The sequence below is a fragment of the Cyprinodon tularosa genome, unplaced genomic scaffold, assembly GCF_016077235.1.
Source record: "Cyprinodon tularosa strain WSP-4 unplaced genomic scaffold, ASM1607723v1 ctg114, whole genome shotgun sequence".
Lineage (NCBI taxonomy): Eukaryota > Metazoa > Chordata > Actinopteri > Cyprinodontiformes > Cyprinodontidae > Cyprinodon > Cyprinodon tularosa.
This window is the reverse complement of record NW_024037937.1, coordinates 1,052,862-1,079,369: the sequence shown is the minus strand read 5'-3', so window position 1 is coordinate 1,079,369 and position 26,508 is coordinate 1,052,862. Positions and strand designations below refer to the sequence as shown.

Genomic DNA, 26,508 nt, shown 5'->3' with positions numbered 1-26,508 from the left:
GTATCGTGGCCACCCGTCCACGAGGTAGGGGTTTCCAATACCTCGTGGATTGGGTTGGTCGCGGTCCCGAGGATCGGTCCTGGCTCCCTCGTTCCTCCATCCCTGACCAGTCCCTTATTGACTCTTTCCTCTCCTCCCGTCCCTCGACATCCTCCATTGTGTCGCCTGGAGGCGACCCTTGAGGGGGGGGTGGTGTCAGGACTCTGCTGCCTCTGCCTTCTCCACAGGTGTTCCTGGTTGACTGATTGGTGCTCGCACACCAGCAGGTTGTTTCTGCAGCGCCGGGGTGCTCTATAAGAACTGCGTTCAGACAGCGGAAGGACACCTGAGTGTTACCGTAGTGGTATGCTAAAACTACCACGGTCTCTAGCCTTCTCAAGCTTTGTGTAACCCGTCTTACCTCTGTGTCTCCCAGGTGCCCCCTCGTGTTCAGATCCCTCTCATGGTGGACACCTCTGAGTGGTTCCCCCGGTTCCTTCCGAGTCGGTTCCCCTCACTGGTCCCCCCACCCTCACGGACCTCCTTCAGGTTTCCCCCGCTGTTCTGGTTGCCTGGATCTCCCCGGTGCTGCTCGGACCCTCTCTGGCTTCAGCTCTCTGGTCACCTGGACGATCGCCTTCTCCTCCTCCTGGCCAGCTTTAAGTCCAACCCGCCTTCTCCCCGGTTCGGCTTTCCCCGCTCTGAGGTAAGCGTTCGTCCAGCTGAACATTCCTCTCTGCTCCGTCCCTGGTTAACCGCCCTTCTCATTCCCCTAGATGTTCCTTGGTTCCGGCTCCCTGTGCTGAGCTTCTGTCTGCGGTTGCAGAATCCCCTTTCGTTCTGTTTTTTCCAATAAAACCCTCAAAGATCTGCCTGTTTCCGAGTGTGTTCAGCATGTGGGCCAAACATGACACCAATAGAACAAGATAATTTACATTTAAAATAAGAAAAACAAAAACAATTGCTTTGTCTTATTTTAAGTGCATCTTACCTAATTATCTCATTTTAGGAGTAAAATTATTAATTCCATTGTCAAATAATCTAATTTATCTGCTAAAATGAAGGGTAAATACACTGAATTTAAGAAATGTTTTACTTGTTTCTATATATTTTTTGCAGTGTAGACCAACCCAAAGTGGTGAATACTTTTAGTTTCTGTGTTAATTGTCTGTAGAACTGCCTTTCAATGTATTAACAGTAGCAAGTCTGTTGTGCTAAAATCAGATTTTCTCTGTCCTTCTTTGTAAAAATAATACATTTTCAGTGGGATTGGACCTGGACTTAGCATAGGCTGTATACTGTGATCTAAACCAGTCATCCCCAAATCCAGTGATTTAGACCTCCTTATTCACAGTAATGCACTTTGTGTTGGTCTAACACAGAAATAAAGTGTTTTCAGGTTTATGGTTGACAAACTGTGAAACTGTTCAAAAGACTTTGTAAGGTTAAATTAAGCTTTTTGTCTAATAGTTTGTGGCATATCTATGGGAAAGTCTGACATTAAATAGTGAACCAAAGAGGTAGATAAAGATGTGAGGCATTAAACCCCATGCTTATCTTGACAACCAGGTTGAATCATAATGCTACAAAACTGGATCGTTGTCAGTTGCTGCACATTCTTTAGCAACAGTTTGACTTCAACTGCCATGCAAATCAACAGGTTTGCATCTGTTTGAGATAGCGAAGCCTTCCATTTGTCCACTGACTGAGCTACACAAACAAGCAGGGGCTTGTTCATTTCTTCCATAAACCTCAGCCGCCCCAATAGCATGAGGCTTTTTTTTTTTTTGCAGAAAGTCGTCGCTCATTGTTAGGGCCCCAGCCCCCAGCACCAGCTGATCCCAATGTCTCCATCTTCATGCATGACTGTGATTGTGATGAAGCTCTGGTGGTGGGGGGGTGGTGTGCGGCAGATGGCAGGGCTGCCCCCGTCATGTCTGCTTTTTGGGGAGAACAATGCTTCTCTCAGAGCTCTTATTAAAGAAAGGACGGGGATTTGAGTCTACGGACAGCTGGCAGGCAGCATGCCTCGCACCCCTCTCTCCCACAGTGTTCACACACTCTGCAATTAACTGGCACGGGCCATGGCTTAAATATTTACCAGACCAAGGCAAACAAAAAGCTTCTCAAGAAAATTAAAAACATTAATCCATGATATTTGGAATAATCATTAGTGCTTCAGGTTATAATGGGACCAGTCACCTAGTTTGTTGATGATTTGTGTGCCTCACAGCAGAGCAGCTTCAATCATTTAGGACATGGGATTTTTTTTAACATAATTAATAATTAAATCAAATGAGACAGTTATTAACCACAAACATACTTTACAGAGCACCCTTTGCTGTGCTAAAGCTTTATTTACAATTCTACCATAGATTAATAAAGCAAAAATACTCAATGCATGACAGCACCAGGATTTTAATATTTTATTCAACAAAACCAAAACTAGACTGGTGTCTACATCAGATTTGATAATTTCATCTAAAATATATTTTTAAACTAATTCAATCTTGACATATTCAGTGAAGTCTGATATCAGTTCTAGGGAGGTTCCCAGGGAACATGGTGGGAAAAAAAACATTACAGGAGTGAAAAAAAATCATTTGAAAAAAATGAAAAATCATTATAAAACAATATATATCTATTTATTTGCCTTATTTTTAGTAAGTTTTGAGTTATCCTGAGTGCCTGTTGACCTGAGCACTGCAATTGGCGACTAAAGCCTCTTTCCCACTGAAAATACCGGGTTAACAAGTTTGTTTTCGACCCACTAACAATCAGCATTTGGCTCCCTTCCGAATGATGAAAAAAACCTGGGTCTAACCCTCGCTGGGAATAACCCTACCTTTCTGAGGATAACGCAAAACATTCTCAAAATAACCAAAAAACCTTCTCATCATAACACAAAGCTCTGTCAGAATAGACCAAAACTTTCAAAGATAATGCAAAAACCTGCTCAGGATAACGCAGACCATTCCAAGGATAGATTACTTTAAACTTTCTAGTTTAAGGTATTGTGGAGGATTTTTTGCGACTTTTTTTAAAAGACCCGCCCTATCCACTTAAAAAAAAAATGCACATGCACAATCCCGCACCCGCTCCCAAGAGGGAACGCCTATTAAACGTGCACGCTCTGCTTAAAAGTTGCTGTTCTCAGCTCATACAAGCTTACTGTGTCTAAACGTCTACCCTGAATCCCTAAATCCTTCAACCACTATATAGAGCGACTTTAAAGCGAAGTTACTTAACTCACCTTTTAGACAGATGATCACTACTTGTTTCTCCCCTTTGGTCACATAATTCCGCCTCCACCGCACAAAGCCTGCGCCATCATGGCCGCTGTGACAGCAAACCCCATAAAGCTTTCTGTGCAAAGCATTCTGGGATATATCTGCCTCTTCTGAGGCCTTTCTTATCTTCTCATAGTCTTCGTAAACACTTTTTCTCTTATGACCCTCGGCCATTTTCAAAGAACCGCGATGAGAAAGGTGAGTATTAATGACTGGCTGAAACCGAAGCTCACCGCATAAAAACGCCTGAAAGTGGACCTGTGCAGAAAAAGATAGCTAACAGGGCAAGCATGTAGGACAGCCTTATGTAAACATATCACCAGAATGATTGACAGTTAGGAAGACCACTTATTTAGATGATCCACCCGGAAAAAGAAAATCCTCCACTATACCCATAAAACATTCGTAGGAGAATGTAAAACTTTTTCAGGATAATACAAAAGCTTTTATGGATAACGGGAAACTTTCTCAGAACACCATATAACTTTCTCGGGATAACACAAAAACTCAGGATAGGGCAAAAGCTTCTTTGTATAAAGCAAAATATATATAATTTTTTTCTCAACCTTTTTCTAACGTGTTCCCTGTGAGAATCCAGACAATTATGATCTTAGATTTAAAATAAACCATGGTATAATACAGTAAACCCAATATGTTTCTTATTGTTTTATAAAGTATGAATGAAATGCAAGGAATGCCCATTTACCACTCCCACATTTTAACGGTATTTGTGCTTCTATTTTTTTTACTCCACTCTAGAAATTCTCATGAATCATATTTCCTTGTAGCATATTGCATTCCTAAAATGTTTCTGTTAAAAAGGTCCTTTTTCCAAGAAATATAATTCTAATGTTTTATGAAATACTTGTTCCCCTGTAAAAAAAGAAAAAGAAACCTGTTGCTGTGTTGTTTTTGTAAGGATAGCTCTATAGGGATTTAAAATTTCTTAAAACTGAAAAAAAAAATAAAAAAAAATAAAACATAGTCTCTTTACATGACACAGGCACTGTGAGGCAGCTGAGGGGCTGTTCCACTGAATCCGTTTGACCCCCCCAGTCCCCGCCCCCCCCTTACATGCCTCCCTCCCTCCCCCCTCTCCCCCCATGCTCCTGCTTTTGATTCCACAGGGACTCGCAGCTTTAACATTCCACTCATTCCAGGCAGGCGCAGCAGAACAATCGCCTCTCAGTTATTTATCCGCGCGGCTCGCAGCTTCACGCGCTCAGTTTGCTGCTGCCCAGTCAGCTCGCGCGCACATGTCCAAGAGCTCTGGAAAACTGTAGTTGGACATTTTCTCTACAGCTATAGACACAGGATAAATATTTAGAGATAGAGAGGTGGAATGAACCGAGGTAAGCTGCTTTTATTTATTGTTTGTAGTTTTTGCTTCCTCTTTTTTTTAAAGGTGTGAATTAGTAATGAACAGACTCCCCGAATGGCGCAATAACGTGGTAATATCCTGGTAAAACACCTATGATGCTTTACTGACGTCTAATCTTTTCACCTTTATTATAGAGTGATAACCTAGACACGTCTATATGAGACGGGTTTTTCAGGAGTTCATTTTTTTTTAAATATTGTGATTAGTATTTTGGTGTCATATGTGTGTATGCAAGGGTTCTAAAATGCAGTTTTAGTTTTTTTCTTTTTTTACCCAACATATAAACACCTAATTAAATGGATATTTAACTGTTATAATGATGAAACTTTAACTGTAATAGTAATGTTTGTGTTTCTTTTCTCCACTTCCTCTCAAATGTTCTTCCTTTTCCATCTAAAAAACAAATAATTACTTATTTGTTTGCTTTAACGGTTGTTTGTAATGTGTTATTAGTGTACTGTGGAAAGAAATAAAACCCAAATTAACTTCTGACTTTAATAAAATGCGATTTTATTTTCAGAAGTTATTCTGTATCACCACTTATTGAGAGTAACTGCTGTTCTGATCCACATCTGGAGCAGTTCACTCATTAAATATGATGGATCAAACGAAAACTAAAGTCAGATTCCTGTTAAAATGTATTTTTTACTGTTAGATAACCACACCTTTTCACAGGAGAAAGGAGATTATAGTATACTGTTAAGAATGAGTTATTATTGAAGGTGTGAGTTCTTAAAATCTCACGGAAACTATGGGAGAGATGATTATGGTCAATACTTGCTGGTTCATGACTGATCAAATTGTTTGTTTGTTTTTTTCCCTCTTAGATCTCTAATTATTATCTTCCAAATCAAACCCATTTTTTGGACTGATTCCCTATTGACTGAAATGAGGACAGCTGAGGACTCCTCTGGAACAGTTTTGCACCGCCTCATCCAGGAGCAGCTCCGCTTTGGGAACCTGACAGACATTCGCACTCTTCTGGCTATCCAGCAGCAGGCCCTGCGTGGAGGAAGCAGTGGCGGGGGTGCGGGCAGTCCCCGCTCCTCTTTGGAAAGCCTCACACAGGAGGAAACCCAGTATATGCAGATGTCTGCTCGGCAGGAGCCTCAAGGTCAGGAGCACCAAGGTGACTGCCTGCCCTCAGAGAGCCCCATGTGTCATCTGTATCAGCTCCACAGAGAGGAGCTGCCAACCTATGAGGAGGCCAAAGCGCACTCGCAGTACCTGATCTCTCAGAGGGAAAAATCGGATCAGAACGGGCCCACCGTGGGATTTCAAAGTGAGGGACAGTGGGATCTGAAGCGGGAGCATGCTCGCTCGCTGAGCGAGAGGCTGATGCAGCTCTCACTGGAGAGAAACGGACACAGAGACGCTCTGGCCCTGACCTCTTCACACAGCTATCCGCAGCTTCATAATAATGTTGTGTTAAACGCTTCAGTGCCGGAAACACAACAGAGTTCAGACCACCGTGGACCCCCTCCAGGCTACCCTCTATTTGCCAATGTTCCTGAATACATGCTCAGCTACTCACAAGAGCATGTACAGTACCACAAAGACCCTCCTCCTCCGTTCTACTCACAGAACCACAGGTAATACACACCAGGTCCGATAATCCAAGACAATCCCATCACAATTACTGTTCAGTAAAATCGAACCAAGCAGAAAAATCTCCAGACAAAGCGTTATTTCATCATATGTCTGTGGTTTCCCAGGTGTGTTGTGGTGAATCACTCATGTCTGCCCTTTGCAGGAATGTGTCTGCTCAGGCCAAGGTGGCTCAGACCAGCATCGGCGCATCCTCCGACGGCAATGACGTGTTAATACGGGAGAACGAGCAGCTCAGGAAGGAGCTGCAGGTGTACATTCAGAAGGCTGCCAGGCTGCAAAAGGTGAGCGAGAAAACCCCAACGTTACTTTCCTCTAACTCCTGTATGTTGCCACAGAAACGCATTCAGTTTCTACATAAGCTGGTCTGTCGATTGAGGCTGCTTCAATCAGAAGAAGTTATAAAAACCAAACAGATGTGATGCCCTGACTTGCTGATTAAGATTTATTTTTAAGGACTTTAATTAACATAAAAAAAAAGCTATTATTGGACGGTCATATTTTCTCTAAATAAGGCGCTGAGGCATGGCCCCAGCAGGTGTAGCTCTAAGAACGATACGTTTCCTCCAATTGGATGCTATCTTAGCTTTGATGTAAGCAGGCCTGGATGATTGATTGATTGATTAATTCAATTTTCTTGTTTTTTGGAAAATTGAAATTTTTGTTTTCACTAATCTTCTTGGGCATCTATAGCTAAGAGTGACATCAGTTCATCCCTCTTAGTTCTTAGATGTGTACTTATAACTGATAAACTAGCTGATTGTGTAGCACTACTAGCTACAAACATTTAGTTTGTCATATTTGTGTTGTTGTGAAATATTGTTTTACAAGCTGCTTGACTTTTGTTGCTCTAAAAATTAAGGGATTGGAAAAAAAGTTAGTTTCTGAAGGTAATGGATGTAATTTATCATTTTTATTATGAAATTTGAGGGAGAAAAAAATCTATTTATCAGATGTGGTTGAAAAAAAATTGGAGATTAAATTCTAAGCCATGTTGCCCAAAAAAGTCCAGAGAGAATACAGACCCTTACCTAAGCTTGGAGATAAAAAAAAAAAAAAAAAGAGAGATATTAACAAATCCAGGATGTTCCATAGTTAAAAGACAGTTTGCATTCCTGGTTTCTGCTTAAAACAGCTCCAGCTTAATTAGTGTGTTCCCCAGTCTGATAATGCATCTCTAGGGCATGCATTGAATGACTTCCTGTGGCAGCAACTTCTTTAGTTTTTTATTTTATCCAAACAAGCGACAGGTCAGGTAAAATACAAAGAACCCACTCTTACCAAAGCTTACTGCAGCCGCTCAGAAGACATCTTTTATATTGAGAGTTTCTCTTCCGCTTACTGAACACAGGAGCTGGTAAAAGTAATGTTTCTGTCTGGTTACACTGGAGAGATTTTTGTAATTGTTCACATTGTTAAGGAACTATTAAGTGCTTTCTCACCATTCCAGACTTGGGAATGCCTTCAAAGCATCTAATTTCTTTTGTCTTGTAAAACACAACATACCGGTGCTTAACCTGGAGATCCATAGGTGCTCATTCAGGAATTTTACCTCTCTTTTTCAGTTGCGCATATTGTCTGAGGCTATCTCTCTGTAAAAACCCATTCACAAGAGTACTTGTTAGCCTCTTGGTGACATAAATCTGCATCTAGACAATGAAAACAAGGGTCTGATCATCTTGCATTTCCTCCCCCAGTTGGAGCTCGAGATCCAATGGATATCCGAGGCCTACGAGACCCTGATGAGAGGCTCCGCTAAGCGGGAAACCTTGGAGAAAACTCTAAGGAACAAACTGGAGGCAGAGATTAAGAGGATGCATGATTTCAACAGAGATCTCAGAGGTATTTGATACCTTTATATATAAAAAAGAAATGTTTACAAGCTGTTTGATGTGGTATTTATGCGTAACCGATGTGATTTGATTGTCCTATCAGATCAACTTGAGGCAGCTAACAAACACAGAGCAGCCGGCGACGCTGAGCGCACAGACCCAAGGCAGCACGTCTTTGTTAAACTCTTGGAGCAAAGTGAGTAAACGTCAGCATCAGTCTTGTTGATCCTTTCACACATTTTGTCGAAGACAGACTGATGTTATTTGTCAAAAAGAACCTCCCTGACTTATTTAACAATAGCAGGGGCATAGCTGAGCAGGGACTGGTGTCATCTTCATTAGTCACTGAGGGTTTATTTGTCGAAACTTCAGTAAAGGTGACATGAGTTCGTGAACTTCATGGTATTTCTTGTAGTTTTAACCTCGTCCCCAATCACCACAATTTGTTCTTGCATCATTTTAACTTCCTTTCTCTAAGGGAGCTTATAGGTCTGGGACTCCAGGGCATCCTGACCTAACTCGGCATGGCCCCTGGCTTGCACCCTCTCCTTCTTTGGGCATCTTATTACCCCATGTTATAATGATGGTCAGTCAGCTGTGAATATGTTATCTGTCTCTGTCTAGGCTGCAGATGAAACATATGCATCTTGTTTCAGTTGACATTATTCCTTTTTCCGGTTGTTAAAAGGAAATCTAGGTTCATTTTAGATCTTAGGTGAGGTTCAGTTTTAATCTGAACTGTAGGTAATAACAATCTCAGAGTATTAATATGGGTTAAATCAAGATACTTTGGTCTAAAAGACTGAAGTTAATGGTCAGTCATATAGGAGCTAAGGACAAAGTGGATATGGACCTATTTGACAGCTTATTTGTAAAGTTTGTAATCAGTAAGAGGTGTTTTCTTTTTTTTTTCTTTTACAAGCCTTGATAATTTATCTAGGAAATAGATGTTGAAGGTGTGCAGTTATAATCATGTCACTGTATCAAACATTTACTGAGAGCAGAACAAATAATCAATATTAGAATTTTAGGAGAATGTTATTTTAAGGATATTTTTGACTGATTATTTTTATTTATAAATCAGATGCCCCCATTTCCTGTATAAATAACCACTGACCTCTCTGGGACTAGTTGTTAGCATTAGTCTGCTGTAAACACATGGTGATTCAGGAGTTGCCTACTGAAAGTAAGATATTAAATGCTTACCATGATTCAACATAACTTTCTATAAAAATGTGGTTATTCCTTTAAGGATTTTCTAGAATATTGTTAGCAGCCGCCTTGCTGACCAATTTTAACCTTTGACAGTTTTATGTTTTGCTTCTGAAATGTCATCATAGTGCCCACGGCCACACGGGCTAAAACCACAAATAAAAACACAGTCGTGGGAGGCGTCGTCCTTGTATATTTCTTGAACAAGAACTGATTGAGGAATATTTTGAGCTGCTTGTTTACTTCACGTCCTTAGAGGCATTCCATAGCTTTTGCCAGTACAAAGCTATGCTTGTGTGCGTAATTGGATAAGAGGAAGTCTGCATTCCCTCCACAGGCATGCACTGGTGTTGTGTAATCAGCCCCCTTTTTTAAAGTGGCACAGGGGAGCCATAAAACTTGCTCTCCTTTCTGAAATACCAATTAAAATGTGAAGTAGCTTTAGGATTGATAAGAAAAAAGCTTTGACTGGGCCCTAGATGTAGAAGTTGGCATTTTTTATAAAGAGAAAATGTTGCCCAAACCCTTTTTTCTAACATCACCTTTTTTCTTTTTAATCCCTTTTTGTCTCAGATGAAGAGCAGCAGCGGGAGCGCGAAAGGCTGGAGAGGCAGATCCAGCATCTGCGTGTGTCTAGTGAAGAGTGTCAGCGGAGGGCCGAAGTGCTGGAGCAGGCCCTGGCCTCGGCACAGAGCCGCAACCGGCACCTGGAAGAAGAGCTGCACCGGAAGACAGCTTACATGAAGAAAGTGGAGCGGTTGCAGAGCGCCCTTGCCCAGCTACAGGCTGCTTGTGAGAAGAGGGAGGTCCTGGAGCTGCGGCTTCGCACTCGGCTGGAGCAGGAGCTGAAGAGCCTCAGGGCACAGCAGGTTAGAGAACAAAGTCATTGAAATCAAAGGAAAACATAAATAATATATATATATATATATCGCCGGTAGTGTGTTGGAGGTGGGAGGGTAAAGTTGCCCACTTGGGAGCCAAAGCACATGTCAAAGTGCCCAATTGGGTGCCAAAATATGTGCCAAAGTGCCCTCTTGGGTGCCAAAGCATATGCTAGATTGCCCTCATGCTAATGTGAACCTTCGGGGGCCGAAGCATGGTCTAAGTTGTCTTTGCAAGAACCAAAACACATGCTACACTTCCCTCACGGGAGCCAAAAATTGTGTTAAAGTGCCTTCCTGGGGGCTCTCCAAAAAAAAGAAAAAAAAGAAAGAAAATTAAAAACAATCCACTGGAGTCTGTTTCCAAGTTTGAAGACATTTCGCTTCCTTTCTTGGTGGCCAAAACCCCTGCTTAAAAGCCGTCTACAGTTATGAGGAGGTGCTATATGTGCCCTTTTCTTTTTTTTTGCCCAAGCACATAAAAAAAGTCTGTGCACGGCACTGTATTTTGGTGTAATGATTAGTTAATCAGTGTATCACGTCTTTTCTTTCTGTGCCAGAACCAGACAGCCAACCTCACCCTATCAGAGCTGAACTCGTCCACGCTGCAGCAGGAGCTGAGGGAAAAAGAGGAGCGTATCCTGGCTCTGGAGGCAGACATCACTAAATGGGAGCAGAAGTACCTAGAGGAGAGCACCATGAGGCAGTTTGCCATGGATGCAGCAGCTACGGCTGCAGCACAGAGGTATGATGAGTCCAGAGGAATCTTTGGATCTTATTTATCATCAAATGTTGTATAAAGTCAACTAGAATGTCTATTTATCACTTCCAGGGATACAACAATTATCAATCATTCACCTAAGAACTCCCCTAACAGCAGTTTTAATGAAGACCTGCCTCTAACAAGCCACAAACACCAGGAGATGGAGAACAGGTACCCGCTTTTTTCTTTTTGTCTTGGTTGACTTTGTTTGCTGTTTTTTTTTTTTTATTCTTCATCCCTGTTGCTGTTTGTTGTGTGTTAAAGGATCCGCGAACTTCACGCTCAGCTGCTGGAGAAGGATGCTGTGATTAAAGTCCTCCAGCAGCGCTCCAGATGGGAGCAGGGCAGGCTGGAGACACAGGGGCTTCGTCCAGCCAGATCCGTCCCCACCATCAGCACCGTGACGTGCAGCGCTTTGAGTAAAGGTGAGGGGATTTTTGAGAGAACGGTGAATGTTCAATATCACACAACCTCGTCTGACAACAGCTGGGAGCAGACATGATGTATGCAAGTAAAAATAAAAATAAAAACCAAGAGAAGCGAGGCGACCCAAATAACCACGACCAAAGGAGACATGTTTTAGTACTGGAATGCATATCGTCTCTCACTCCAGAATAGCCAGATCAGGAATAGTCATGGGAAGAACTCGCAGGGGCAGATGTTTAGGGGTGTGTAATTGTGGATGAGCTCGGGTAATTAAACAGCGTCTGCTCTTTGTCTGCTTTTTTTTTTAAAGGAAAGAGCCTCTCGGATGACCAGACAGGTGCTGCTTCGTTGAAAACCCCGTCCTTTGTCACAGCCAAGGCGCCGACCCAAGACTCCAGCACCCAGAGTGATGAGACCACGCAGGACCTGGAGGTCATAGCAGAACAGGACAAGTTTCAGGAGACTGAAGGGATTTCAGCAGCTACTAGGGGTGAGTTTTTCTAGTTGCTGGTATAAGATAATATTTATAATCTCTAACTGCCATTCAGGCTCAAATGTCTGCACCCCTCTTAGGCTACTGGGTAAAAAGTTTAAATTAGATTTAAGGTTTCCAAAAAGGTGATAAAACAAATTAATGAAGTAGCTAAAGAGACAATAATTGGTTATAGTTTTTAGTTTTGTTTCTTTCTTTCTAATCTCTTATTAAACATTAATTAAAAATGTATTTTGGATGAGAAAATTTAACTCGGGTTATAAACCTGAATAACGTACTGCCTGAGAATTTAGACTTTATGCTCAATTCTTCAGTTGAAAAGATTTTCCCAGCTAATGAGAATAAGTTTAAGATAATTTTCAACAATTATTTAATGGTTTATACCCATATGGGTCCATTGTGAGCTGAGTTATTTATCCAGAGATCTGTCTAAGATCTAAATTAGCTGCCCTGTTGGATTTACCAATTAAAGTTCCAAAAAAAATCTCAATGTTGAGCCAAGAACCGCTAAGCTTCCATCTAGCCTGAGCAAAACCCTCCTGGGGCCCACGTACCTTGTTCTACTTAGCAGGAAGAAGGCTAATGCTTTTCTGAGTGAACAAACTGCGAGTACCATTAACATCCAGCATCATGTAATGTGCTTAACCTGTGGAAGAGGTGCAGTGAAGACATTGCTTCATTCTAACTCTTCCATTTTCTGTTTGTTTTAGGCGCCTCGGAGGAGCCGAAGGCTCTGCTCAAGATGTTCAAAAGTTCCGATGCAGAGGCAATTGAGATTCTCATATGAGCCATGACTGCTGCTTTTAAGACTGAACCGTGAAAGAAACATTTTCCGGAGGAGAAAAAGGTTTCGGTCGATCTGAGATATAAACAGGAGAGCGTGGATCTGGGATTGCGAGGAGAGCGGAGCTTTCCTTTGGCTGTCTCTGCACATTTCAAAAGCGATGGAAGGGTCGGGGGGGGGGGTTTACTTCAAGGTACCTGGACAGTATTTTGCAGTGCAAAAGGAAGTTGGCTGCTGAAACTGTATGTTTTTCATTTGTTGTGAATTGTATTTATATTCGTAAATGCTGCTCCTTTTTTCTCCATGTGTTGTATAGATGTTTAGGTAAACATTTTTTTGTGTGTGTCTCATTTAGTTTTATTTTTCCCTATTCTGTTTGTTTTTCTTAATATCTTGATCCCGCTCTCTACTAGAAATATCTATTTATACATATGCACAGAAAAAGACTGCCCTCTATTTAAAAAGGCCATTCTGGATAAAACAGCTCCACCCTAAATTCGCCGTTGCCCTGTCTCTCCTTTATATGCGCTCCCGCTCGAAGCTCAGTGGAGGATTTAGAAACTTCCCTTGAATGCAGAGCTCGCGAGCCGACCGATTATTTTCTCTCCTTAAAAAAGCTGGGCGAGGATTGACAACGTTTCACTGGGGTCCAATTTTCCAGATCCCCCGGTTCGTGTTTGAGGCCTCAGATGGCGGCTGCCCAGCATTTCGCTCCCATCCGATGACATGCTGGAGCTAATCTTCTCACATTCCTCACTGAGGGAATGCTCCAGTTAAAGAAAAAGGCTATCTAAAGTCTGACCTCTCGGCCTTGTTAAAATGGCACACATTCTTTTGTATGCATGCTTCTCTTGGGCCATTTATTTCTCCCCAGCACTGGGTAGCTGGTTCTACCAGACGGGAAGAGGATTTCAACTATAATTGTCCTACATTTGCTGTCTCCATCACTGTGTTATATTCAGCCATGTTTTTAACATGCTTCCCATATCAGAGTTTCCTTTATACTTAATAAGGAATCTTCTATTTATTTCTCCTGCTTCGCATAGGATTACTGAACACTGTTGAAATGCAGACTACTGTTTCCAAGGACTTTGTATTTTGTATATAACTGGAATGGGACATGATTCACTCTAAGGTTTAGTGCTAAAAGCCACTAAAAATCCAGCTCAAAGTGTTTATCACATGAAGCTCATATGCCATCGTCTATTGATGCTTATTGTTTGAACACCATTCCTTAAAAGTATATTCTGAAGGGCACAGAAAGCATAAAAAACTCACATCTGTTATGTCTTTCATCGTGGTGCATTTGCAGGTCAACACCACGTCTCGTTTTGTGATGTATACTGTCTTCTTATTTTGGGATGTTGTTTACATGAATGACGATTTGAAGTGAGAAAAGTTAATATATTTAGTCTGTTTTTCGTATCCTCCTATATCTATATGTATATCTATCTGATAGATATCGATATCTACATGTGATTGTTTTGTGTCTTGGTGCCAAAGATGTATTCTGTGTTTAAGTTATAACTGATGGAAAAAAAACAAAGGGCTTAGTAAAGTGCCTTGCTTCAGCTGGTTGAACAGATTTGATGTTGCTGTGAATTTTTGTAGAGGAAACATGGGGATGTCTGCCTTAACATTTCGCAATAATAAATAAAAAACCCTAATATATGTCTGATTAAAAACAAAGTTTTTGGCTTGTGTTTTTTCTACTCATGAAAAATCTAAACAATAAATAGATACATTAGATTTGAATCTTTAATGTCTTCCCAGAGTTCTGCTCAGAAATGTAGTATATTTGTCAAATCAAATTAAGGCTTTTAATGATGCGTTTGATTTGTTTCTTCTTGAGGTTGGTTTTATGAATAGCCAATAAAATGTTTAAAAATGTTTGCGCAAGTTTGAGTTTAAGATGAATTTTGAAAGTTCAATATAAATCATGAAATTAAAAATATAAAACTCCATTTGGGGGCGTTCAGGTGATGCAATGGTTGGTGCATACGACCCATATACAGAGGCCTTAGTCCTCGATGCAGAGTCAACAAGTCATCTCCATGCCTTGTATTTGTTCTACCCAGCCACTGAAGCAGGTGAGTCCAATCTTCACCGTGAATTAACCTGTGCAGATTGGACTCACCTGGTTAATTGGCTGGGTAGATTAAATACATGACATGGAGATGACTTGTTGACTCCACATTGCCCATGTCTGTCGGGTTCAAATCCAACCTGTGGTCCTTTCCCGCATGTCTCTCCCCCTTTCCTGTCAGCCTACTGTCAGAAAAACAACCCACTAGTGCCGTACCTCCACTCTGATAGATACCATTAGCAGGTTGCATAGAAACCAAGCTCTGTCCGATAATGATTTATCCATCTAGCTGTTAGTCCAAGATGAATTGGTGGTACGATGCCATTCAAACACCTTAGTCCCTTACAGATTGATATTGTTATTTTTTAGGCCATTAAACCCATTTTAAACAGACAAGTAAGCTGTTTTTGACTGATTGTTTCTTTAACTAGAGTCAGATTCTTATACAGACCAATTAGCAACACCAGACCTCACAATACTGACTCTGCATTTGACTTTTGCCAAATCTCTTTTTTACTGGCCAGTTCTGAACACCTTAACTAAACTAAGTGATGCTTTATATGTTCTCTTGTCTTTTCTCTGAAGCTCTGGATTAGTGGATTAGTTATTGATGGGCTCTTAAGATATCAGTAGATCCATCCATCTCCTCCTGCAAACCCGTCAGGGTGACAGTTGGGCTGGTGCCTTTATCCAGCCATCTATGGGCGAAAGGCATGTATGCATGGCATGTATTAAGGGCAATTTAGAGACACCAATTCAACCTTACGTCATGCTTTTGGGAGGAAGCTACACACAATGCAAATTCCATGCAGAAAGACACTTGGTTGGGAATCAAACCCAGGACCATCTTGCTCCAAGGCAACTCTTCTTCAAATTGCTCCAACATGCAGCCCCGGCTCTCCTGGCTTTTCACATGAATGAATATAAATAGGATTAATTGAGTAATGTTTAATCATTGGTTAACCACAATAAGAATGCCTCTAAAATTCTTCCTGTTTGGAGGTTAATGGTTTGGTTTTTAAACTGTATTTTAACTCCTTCAGATCAGAGTTGTCTTTGGGTGTCTTTTGGCCTACTTCAAGCTGTCAGAAAGGTTCTGATTCGGTTATTTCTTTAATCAACGAGTCTGGCAATAATTAAACCTATAACAGAGCATGGTTAATCTTATCATGACTGACTGGGCAGGCCTTTTTTTCCATAAATAAACCATAATTTTTGTAACTATTTGCCTTTACCTCATCTGATATCAAGCTTGATGATATCAAATATTTCAGTCTGACAAGAAGAAGAAAAAACTTTTTCATGGAAATAATGCCCACCATTACTCAACAACATTGTTTGATGGTTGGGACAGTGTCCTTACTTTGAAAAGAGAAGTGTTAACTGCTTTAAACATCAAGTAACTGTAGACTAAAATGTCCATCTTTGTCCATCGGAACAGGTTCCCATTTCTTATTCTACACAGCATCATGTTGGCGTTTCGCACCTTGTTACTTTCACCGTTAACTTTGCTTCAGTTTATGACAGACAGCTGATTGTTGTGGAATGTCCCCATCGTCTTGGTATCTGTCGACAGAAGGGACGTCATAAACAGACAGTGAAGAATTTAACAGCCAGGGGGAATGACATCCCCCTAAAATTAGAGCAGTCTATTTCCACTATGAAATTCCCTTAACGATGGGCATATTTTAGGTGTCATGTGCCTTTAAAATTATCCATGCCCTTAAGCACAGCCTAACAAACGACACTGTGCTTTTTTTTTTTTCCATTAAAGGGGTCGTTCATCTGCAATTAGATGAGCTCTGCTTAGAAGATTGTCTCCGATACATGGGGCAGCTGTTCATTCTTAGACTCCCTAAGATTGGACACTACAGGACCAAAAAAACCCAAATAACATTGTCCATATTATAGGTGCTATCAGTTGCTTTAGTGCAACTTTTCAGTGCTCTTTCTTATTGTGTATTTAGGGCCATACATGTGGTTTAATGATAAGATGGCTTTTAGATCTGCGCTGGCGTGTGGCTTGTGTCCGTTCCATTGTCCTCATTAGTCCTCTGATAAGCTCTGTAGCAGAAAACCGCAGGGTTGGTGTTTGGTGGCCTGTGTCAGGCTGTTTAAGGTGATTCCTTTTTCTTTTTTTTCTTTTTTTTACAGGACCTGGTCTAAATTAAATGGCTGCAGAATTTGAAGACATGCTAGAGAATTATTTGGTTGCAGTGTCTCCGAGGACGGCAACAACCCACCTCTGGTGTAAAATAAAATTACTTTGGAACAGGGTGGGGGGAACTATTTGAGAGATGAAATCACCCAGTCCAGTTATTTCGTAGCATTTGTGGAAAATGAGGTCAGAAGATCCCTGAACGACAATCCCTTGATCAACCCTATAGAATAGGAGGGGCACAATCTTTACTTAAAGGGCGCAGACAAGAGTTAAATTCACACTTAACGTGAGCAACACAACTTGAACAAATTATTTGATTTTATTCTTATGTAAAGGCACGATCAGGAGCAGATTAATGGACGACGGATACATTTTGATTGATTGGCTGGTACACCTTTGATTATATATGATAGACATTTGGCTTATTTTCAATGATTAGTCCTGTTTCTCTCCTAGACATAGTTTTGGACTCAGCTTTTCCTATGGCTAGGAATATGTGCTCCCTGTCATCCATTTTGGCATTAAAACAAGCCAAGAACTTGTCTGCTTAACTGTTTATTTCCTAGACAAAGCCATGGAGCTAGTTTACCGTTACATTTTCTAACATCTTTGTTCCTTTTGTACTTTTGTCTCATGGAACTGCCAGTTGGCCTCACCAGATGGTAACCATGCTGAGCCTGGTTCATGTTGAAGTCTCTTCTGATTTTTCTTTCCACTGTTACCGCATGCATGCATAGTTTGAGGGATCGCTGTTGAGTCACAAGCTCCTCCAGGAAGAGCAAATCCTGCAAAGACATCGACTTGATGCATGTTTTCCTTAGAAAACGTTTTAACCAATCTGACTGGATGATCTGATCAAATTATCTTCCAATGACATGTGTATTGAATTGGCACTATACAAATAAACTACATTGATTTTAATTAATGCCAACAGAGTGAACTAAGTAAATAGAGTAAAACTATGAATAGAACCAAGCATAGAGAAATTTCACTGCAGTTCAAAAATCTAACCTTTTCCTTCAATTTTCGTTGTGTTAACCATTCAGGGACTGGATGTGCTTGTGATATAGGATGAACTTTCCTAGCCTGACGTGGTCCTACTCAATTCTAGTCAGAATATGAGTCTGATACTGCTCCACAGAGCTGTGATTATGGGCCGGATTTATCAAGATCCAATTTTGCGTGCAGTAATTTGCGCTCGCAAACTGGAATTTTGCGCGAGGGGCTGAACCATGGTTTGCGGGTGATTTAACAAGAGTGATTGCGTAACTGGTGGCAGGTGGAGACGCCCTATTTAAATGATGGTTTTGCACGTTTTGTGGTTTGCGGCAAAGTAGTTTGTAGTCTCTACAAACTAGTGCATTATATATATATATATATATATATATATATATATATATATATATATATATATATATATATATATATATATATATATATATATATATAAAGAAAAAACTTTGGCAACCTTTATTCCCTAAGGTGGTATGTGGTTGAATTTCTACTTCACTGCAGTAAAAAAAAACAAAAAAAAAAAAAAAAACAGGTGTTTTGTATTGGCCTGTAAAATGCACGTATGCATCCCCGCAGCATTGGCATGTTGCACCACAGGCGCAGGGGGAGAACCCCGACCCCGTCGGACAGCACTTCGGACAGCACTTCTGAAAAACGAGATTGGGAGATCCCAGCTCTCGCTGCAACCGTACGCTGGAATGACCCAGATGCAAAAAAATGCAATGTTGCAAGGAGTTTTGTGATATCTGGTATTACGTGGGTCCTCCTTGTGGCTGGCTCCAAATCCATTCGGAGTTCCCCCAGCAGCTCCAAAATGGCAATGCTGGATAAACGATGTTTTGATGATCGTTTCCTCCTTCATTGCAAAAATATTCACACGGAGTGAAAAAATGCATTCTCTGCGTCTCCTTGCTTCAATTTATGTCTTCTTCTTGCGACAATAACCGCTGCCATGTGTGCGCAATTACGCATACAGACCATTTGCACCTTCCTTTGAAACGTGTTAAATATAGAGTCAGATACCGTTAGAAAAATTGCTTTCAGGTTTGATAAATCACTTTGCGAGTGCTAAATTAATATATTTACATGCTCCCACAAGACGCACTTTTGCGTGTAAACGCCCCATATTGCATATTCATTGCAGAAAAAGTACTACCATATTTTCACGACCATAAGGCGCACCGTACTAAAAGGCGCACTCTCAGTTATGTGTCCCATTTCTGTATTTAACACACACATAAGGCGCACCGGACTATAGGGCGCGTTTTTTATATACAGGTACATGTCCTCTACTACCTTTAAATACCTCTACTGCGTATTTAAAAATACAGCGGGGGCATAACTGAGTATGACTGTGCTTTATTCATGTATTTATTACAAAGTATTAATCAAACCTTGCAGCTGGCCGTGAGACAGAGACATCGCAGATGACACAGCGCTGTGATCACTCCCAAATTAACTTAAAATCCTGAAACCTGCCGACAGAATATGTTCGCTTTTATTACCGGTATCCTGGTGCCTGCAGTTTCAATTATTTAGATGAAAAACACCTGCCAGCAGCCGCGGTGAACGAAAGGATTTCTGCTGTCGGTGCACCGCTGGTATGTGGGGGTCTGAGCGCCTCCGACAGAAATAGATAATCTGGATGAACTGACTGCAATTATTAAGTTTTCAGGTGGACTTTCTCACTTAAAAACATATTAAAACTACTTTATTCCAACTGATCACAGCAAATATAGCTGCAAGATTTAGATTATTTAGATGAAAAAACACCTGCCAGCCACCGCGCTGAAGAGGAGGAGACGCTGCTGTTGAATTAAGCTTTCAGGTAGAAAAATACAGCGGGAGCAAAACTGAGTATGATTGTGCTTTATTCATGTATTTATTACAAAGTATTAATCAAACCCATCAAAGTCATCATCCTCTGTTTCTGAAAAACAGCTGCGCTAAATCAGACATGCCAGTTTCCCCTTCTGCGCTGTCAGAGTCACTTTCCGTGCAGCGCAGCTCCTCAGAAATTATGCCGGCTTTTGCAAAAGCTTGAAGAACAGAGCCAGCAGACACGTTAGTCCAAGCATCTACAATCCATCCGCAAACGGTGGTGTAACTTGCCCGGCGCTGCCTTCAACTTATCCTGAAACTGTGGTCTCCGTCGGTCATCCATCGCTCCCACACCGCTCGCAGCCTTACTGTGAACGGCCGCTTCACACCGATGTCGAGCGGTTGAAGTTCCTTTGTCAGACCCCCGAGATAACGGCGAGCACAGCGTTCATTTGATTCATCTTTTTTTTCACATCGGCTGTGAGATGGGCACGCAGCGATGGTGATGCGTGGAAAAAAACACCTTGTCTCCTCACATAGGCTACACCTCCCTCAGCCACGCTTTCATCATCTCCTCTTTCATCAGAGCGCTGTCTGTCTCGCTGTCAGCTCCCAGATCAGCTTCTCTGATTGGTTGATGCGGCGCGTCCAGCAGCAAAACTTCAATTTTTCCATCTTGAGCAGCAGCAGCGTGACGTGCTGCACCTGCGGCTCAAAACGCGCTGCATGACCTTTTGCTGCACCTATATGCGCGTCAACCATTGACTTTGCATGTAAACTCGCTGCTTCTGCTGCACCTGCTGGGTCCGGATCACACCGATGTTGAGCGGTTGAACAGCGAGCACAGGGTTAATTTGTTTCCCCATGTTTTTCACATCAGCTGTGAGATGGGTACGCATGGAGTTACAGATTAATGGTGATGAGTGGAAAAAAAAACACCTGGTCTCCTTACATTCAGCCACTCTTTCATCATCTCCTCAATGAGGTGGTCTCAAAAGTCGCAGTTACAACACACATAGGGCGCACCGCACCATAGGGCGCACCGCACATTTTGAGGGGAAAAAAAGACGTTTAAGTGCGCCTTATAGTCGTGAAAATACGGTAAATGGATAAGAGGCGCTATTTAGCACGTTTTAAAGACCAAATGCTTTTAGCACGCTGTTGATAGATCAGTTTGTACATTTTTTAGCGTGCGCAGTGAAATAGCTCACGTTTTTATACACGCAAACCTTTGATAGATCCAGCCCTATGGGGCGTGTTTCGAACAAACCAGGGAAAAAAAAAATGCCTCTGCACTCAATTTGATAGACCTACAACCAATAAGAGCAACGGAGTGCGTGACGTATGTTAAGCGACACATAGTTGTTGTCAACAAAAATCAAAGTGTGCAGTTGCACGCCTAGTGTAAGAAGATGAGCCTTGATCGCGTTTCTCTGTTCCTCTTTTTAAATTAATTTGCTGTCGATATCATCTAGAACAGACCTAATAGCAGAATCTACTCACCTCAACTCTCCAGCAGCAGCCATTGTTGTTGTCACCCAAGCGCGCTTTGGTGACGTGGTTGATTATGTTACTGTTGATCATCTGTCCATCATCGTATAAAGCCCGCCCTGACAATTTGATTGGCCTGCCAGATATTGTGCGAGCATACTCCCGCTACTATTGAGCAATGCCAGACCGAACTTACCAACCTCAAACGTTGTGGGAGGGACTAAGTTCGGAATGGCACCCAGGCTAAAACTTTCCTACATTGTCTGCGCAAATTCTTTCTGAGACAGACTGACAGATGATCACATCACTGCCAGATTTCTGAATTGAAATGTACTTTTTTGGGCTATTCTCTTAGACAATTTCGATTTTAATGCCATTTTACAAACATTTGCCAAGTCCAACTGTTTTTCCTCTTACTGCTTTTTCCTCTTATCTTTGATCTAATCCACTTGCAGGCTGTGTGTGACAAAATGGAAATACTTGTAATTTCTTTCCTGCTCTTAAGAATTTGTTCAGAGGTGCAGGGTTGTTTGTCCTGTAGCACACAACATAAATAAAGACAGAAAAAGTAATATCTGCACATGAAAGATGAAAAAGTTAATACATCTTATCTTGGATATATGATTAAAAAAATTTTTTTTTTTAATAAGCTGTTTCTTTTAATAAACATATGTGCATCTGTTCCAGTTCATCTTACCTTCTCTTCTATGCTTCCTTTCCGTGCAATTTTAGATAAAGTCACATTCCATAACTGTCCCAGAGAATTCATAACATGTAAAAATGTTCTCAGTGAGATTAGGTCTGTTGCAGCAGAATAAGGAAACATTCTCAAAATGCTTGGATGAGGCTTCAGTTACCGATGAACAGGCAGTCTCTTCACACACTCATGATGTATTTGAATGTAATGGCTGTTTCGTTAGGCAAACAGTTGTATGTGTAATGTATTTATCATCAATATACATCTAGAGTCCTCTCTACATGTTTGCTGGTTTTAGTGCATTTCATTGAAGTTTTTCTTCTGAGATAACCTCTGTAGATTTCAGACTCTCTGTGTAAATATTTTGGTCTTCCTTGTTCCCCAAGTGAGTTTGAAATGACATTCCACGAATGCCAAACATTTTCCTGCGGGTGCCTTTTTTTTATAGCCAAGTGCCACTTTTCTCAGCTGAGAAAAAAGCTCCATCTGTTGATTTCCAGCTGGGGCACATGTGGCACCACGGTGTCTGTGATTTACCCTTATTTTTGGTGCTGTCTGTGTTCTCACGGATCGCGTTTCAGATATATTCTGTCATCCCTGTAATGTCAGTACATGTAAGACCCCCCTCCCACCTTCAGTCCAAACTGTGCTTAGAGTGACTTGAGGAACGACGGGGGCCTACAGAGGAAAGGTTAGTATTATGGGACTCCAAAAAAAGCTGTGAACTACATAGAAAAGGGGGATTTAATCCTTAAGGAATCTCATCGTCATCCAGGCTGGTTGAAGTGAAATCAACAAACATGCATACATTCCTAACACATCTGGGTTCTTGCTCTGAGCGCACGGACTGCTGTCAGGTTTAATACATTCATCATCATTACTTCAACACTTTGACCCCTGGCAAGCAGTGGATCTCACCTGACCACAGCATGTATCTAGTAGATCAGGACCAGATATCTCCAAAGGAAGCTTCTTTCTGTGTTTTTTATGTTTACATCTTTACTGTACTCCTATTTTGTCCCAATTTATGTTTATATCAAACTATATCTATATTTTTCTGCTGCAAAATCAGGGTTTTGTTAATAAAAAGTTATCTAAAATCTTTATAAAGCCATTGAGCAAACCTTCTACAAAAGCCCGCAGGAAATATTTGTAAAAAAAAAAGTGGATCTTTGTTTTGCCTTGATATCCTTGGAGATTCCAAAACTTCCTGCCTTCAGCAGACTTGGAATGTTCCACCCCCCCCCCCTAACTTTTCCACATAAGTCAGGGCGCTGCTCTAATTTTAGAGTTCTTGCTGAGAAAAAGCAAATATCCCATAATAAGGTTACTTGCAGCAGTTGTTTTACATTTACCTCAGCTGCAGTGTTGGTGAGGGTGATGTGCTGCAGGCGTTCGCTCTGGCTAGCAGGCAGAGTACTACGCCAGTATAGAGTGGTTAATGTCAGCAGGTTAGGAAGGGGATTTTTGATTCGTCAGAGCGTCTTCATGCTTTTTTTTTTTCATGTTTACGCCTATTTTTCTCATGCCCTCAAAAGACGTGTATGATGAGTTGGTAGCTTTGAAGTTAAGCATGTAGACACCTCTTTAAAAACGACTTGACCTGTCTAAAGTTTATCCTGCCCCTTTCCTGGTGTCACAGCAGCCAGCAACAGCACTTATGACAACAGCTTAAGGTGCCACATATATTTACATTTAGTAAACTACAGGAGGCCCAGATAGACTGAACAAGATTGTCTCTGCATGCATGGGGAAAGGAATGAGTTAGTGGACAATGTAGATTTCCTTGACATTCATATTTCCTCAAAATCCCTCTGAACTCTACGCTGTGTGGCCAGACTGAAAGCATCCTCTGTTTCAGGGTGACATTTTGGCATTAGATAATATGCACTTGAAATAAGACAATGTAATTGTTTTTTCTTATTTATTTTGTTTTCTTATTTCTGTATTATTAATGTATATTTTCTTTGCTATCCATTATCTGACACGGTTGTCCCGAGTGGGGTCGTGAGGGGTGCTGGTGCCTATCTCCAGCAGTCAATGGTCAAGAGACAGGGTTCACCCTGGACAGGTCGCCAGTCCATCGCAGGGCAACACAGAGACAAACACACACACCTAAGGAGAATTAAGACAAGTCAATTAACCTTGTCTAAACTGTGGGAGGAAGCCGGAGTACCCGGAGAGAACCCACGCATGAAAATGTGCAGACCCCATTCTGAAAGACCCGGGGCAGCAGTGTTACCCACTGCCCCTCTGAAGAGCCCTCTCTCTCTCTCTCTCTCTCTCTCTCTCTCTCTCTCTCTCTCTCTCTCTCTCTCTCTCTCTCTCTCTCTCTCTCTCTCTCTGTGTCTTACTTAAGTCCTTGATTCAAGAAAAAATTCACTTATTTTAAGAAAAAATATACTTATTTAGATCTACTTTTTTGCAGTGTATTAAAGCAATTATTAGTCTGTAGTCAGATATTCACATTCCAGTTCACCTTTACACACAGCACACTCATCTGGCTACTTGCAGTGAGTACCATTTGTTGACATCCATTGACTCCCACTGAATTTTCAGTTATTTTCAACAACTTATATGCTCTATAACACTGAAAATAACCCTAAACCTAACAGAGCATTAGGCATAGCAGTGTATACCTAACTCTAACCTTAACCTAAACTTAATTCACACTGTAAACCTAAGCGTTAGCATCAAATAAGTGAGGACCAGCAAAATCCATCCATCCATCCATCCATCCATCCATCCATCCATCCATCCATCCATGGCCGAAGGTTTATTTTTGCACAGGTATGGACAAGGTAAACTGTATCTTTTGGTACAGAGTTTTTTTAAGCTTGCACTTTATTTGTCACCCTGAGCAGCATTTCATCTTAAGAAAAGCATATTAACCAAACCAATAAATGATTATCGGTCACTAGACAGGAGGAGAGTCTTTTAAATTTATTAGATTATTTGCTTTTTAAGAGTTTTATAAAAAAAAAATAGACATCAGGAAAAGGCAGACTTAACTTAAACCTTATAACAGCAATTTGGTTACCATTAAAAAAATAACATGCTTATCTTTATGTTTAATTAGGATATTTTTAGGCTTCTCCTCTAAGGTGAATTTCCTAACTTTACATTTTGAGGTTTGCGAGTGATTCCACTTTAACTCATACTGCATGTTTCCTGTTTGTAAAATCAGAAGTGTCTGGAGAAATACAGACAAGAACCTTGAGGCTGTAGGAATAGTACACAGCAAACACATTCATCCCTCTTAAACTTGGTGACATTTCATCAACATGTTCCTACAAATCTTAATCAATTTTATAGGGATTTCATAGGACAGATCATCACAAAGTAATGCATAATTGTACATAGAAGGAAAATAATGAAAAAGTTACAAACAAAAAAACACTTTATGCATCTAAACCCTGCCGTTACTTTACTGTAACTGTTCTCTTAAGGCTTCTGTGGTTTAATAAAAAATATTTAAAAAATAAATAAATAAATATCAAGCTGTTTTTTCAGTTGAGAAAAAACTCAACATGTTGACCGATACTATACCTAAAAACATGGTATTGGCAGCATCATGCTGTGGGGATACTTTTCTTCATCAGAGCCAGATAATCTGGATGAATATGAAGGGAAATGATGGAGCTTAATGAGGACAATCCTGGAAGGAAAACCTTTCAGAAGCTGTAAAAGACTTGAAATTGCGGCAGAAATTGGGGGAGAGCTCAACCTTTACACAAGGACACCTGAAAAATAATGACCAGCTGGTAAATTAAGCTGAAGAAACTGTTGGAACAGAACCTAATGACTTTAAACACAACGTGACGGTTTGGACCAGAAAAACCCCTGAAAAACCCAAGATCAATTTTTCGTCTTTGTCCTGTTCACATTCACTCCTCCGTGCAAACAGCATCCATGGAATCTGAATCTCATGCCAGGCCACATAATTTTCTTAACTAGCTGGCAATAAAATCCAAAGAATGATTGTCATGAGGTTTTCACAGGCTCCAAGTTAAAGCAACATACCAACAGGTGTAGGTCAACAAGTACGTGAGCAAGGCTCAGGAATTTATTTGGCTTGCCTCAGCATGCAGCATTGGTTTATATAACCTTTTATGGGCCAGGTGTATTTATATGATGACCTGCTTAGCAAGTCCTGATTATGAGCCTGGAACTGGAGTTCAATACGGTGCTGATGAAGTTAATTACATGAGGAAAGGGAATGTTTGCTAATATCAGGAGAAATGCAATAGATATCCAAATTAGTAGTCTCTCTGGTACGGCACTGGACTATTTTAAATCCTACGTTAAGGACAGGGACATTTTTGAGTCATAAGGTAACTTTACATCAGAGACCACAAAATTCACACATGGCGTTCCCCAAGGGTCCATCATAGGGCCCCTCCTATTCATTATCTACACGCTCCCCCTAAATCAGATCTTAATATGAAACAACATAAGTAACATTCCTATGCAGACAACACACAGCCGCACATCACTATTTCACCCATTCAAGCTCTTGGTAAATGTATAGAAGAAAGGAATGCATGGATGTTCCAAAAATGTATTTTCTGAAGAGGGTTCAAACATTG

At 41.0% G+C, this 26,508-nt stretch overlaps 1 protein-coding gene across 1 annotated transcript; it reads left to right on the top strand.

The window, feature by feature from the left end:
• The first annotated feature begins 5,511 nt into the window (after positions 1-5,511).
• On the top strand, positions 5,512-14,338 carry amotl2a (angiomotin like 2a). The gene is made up of 10 exons (XM_038304203.1): positions 5,512-6,242; positions 6,404-6,542; positions 7,956-8,100; positions 8,194-8,286; positions 9,876-10,171; positions 10,744-10,928; positions 11,016-11,117; positions 11,211-11,371; positions 11,683-11,862; positions 12,576-14,338. The coding sequence occupies exons 1-10, from the start codon at positions 5,539-5,541 to the stop codon at positions 12,650-12,652; spliced, it is 2,082 nt and encodes a 693-aa protein (XP_038160131.1). The 5' UTR covers positions 5,512-5,538; the 3' UTR covers positions 12,653-14,338.
• Positions 14,339-26,508: the final 12,170 nt, after the last annotated feature.

Excerpts from the sequence above, each read along its gene's own strand:
- amotl2a (XM_038304203.1), top strand. The coding sequence starts at position 5,539 with ATGAGGACAGCTGAGGACTCCTCTGGAACAGTTTTGCACCGCCTCATC. Across the intron at positions 6,543-7,955 it reads AGGCTGCCAGGCTGCAAAAG|TTGGAGCTCGAGATCCAATG; the intron begins GTGAGCGAGAAA and ends TTCCTCCCCCAG. Across the intron at positions 10,929-11,015 it reads GCTACGGCTGCAGCACAGAG|GGATACAACAATTATCAATC; the intron begins GTATGATGAGTC and ends TATCACTTCCAG.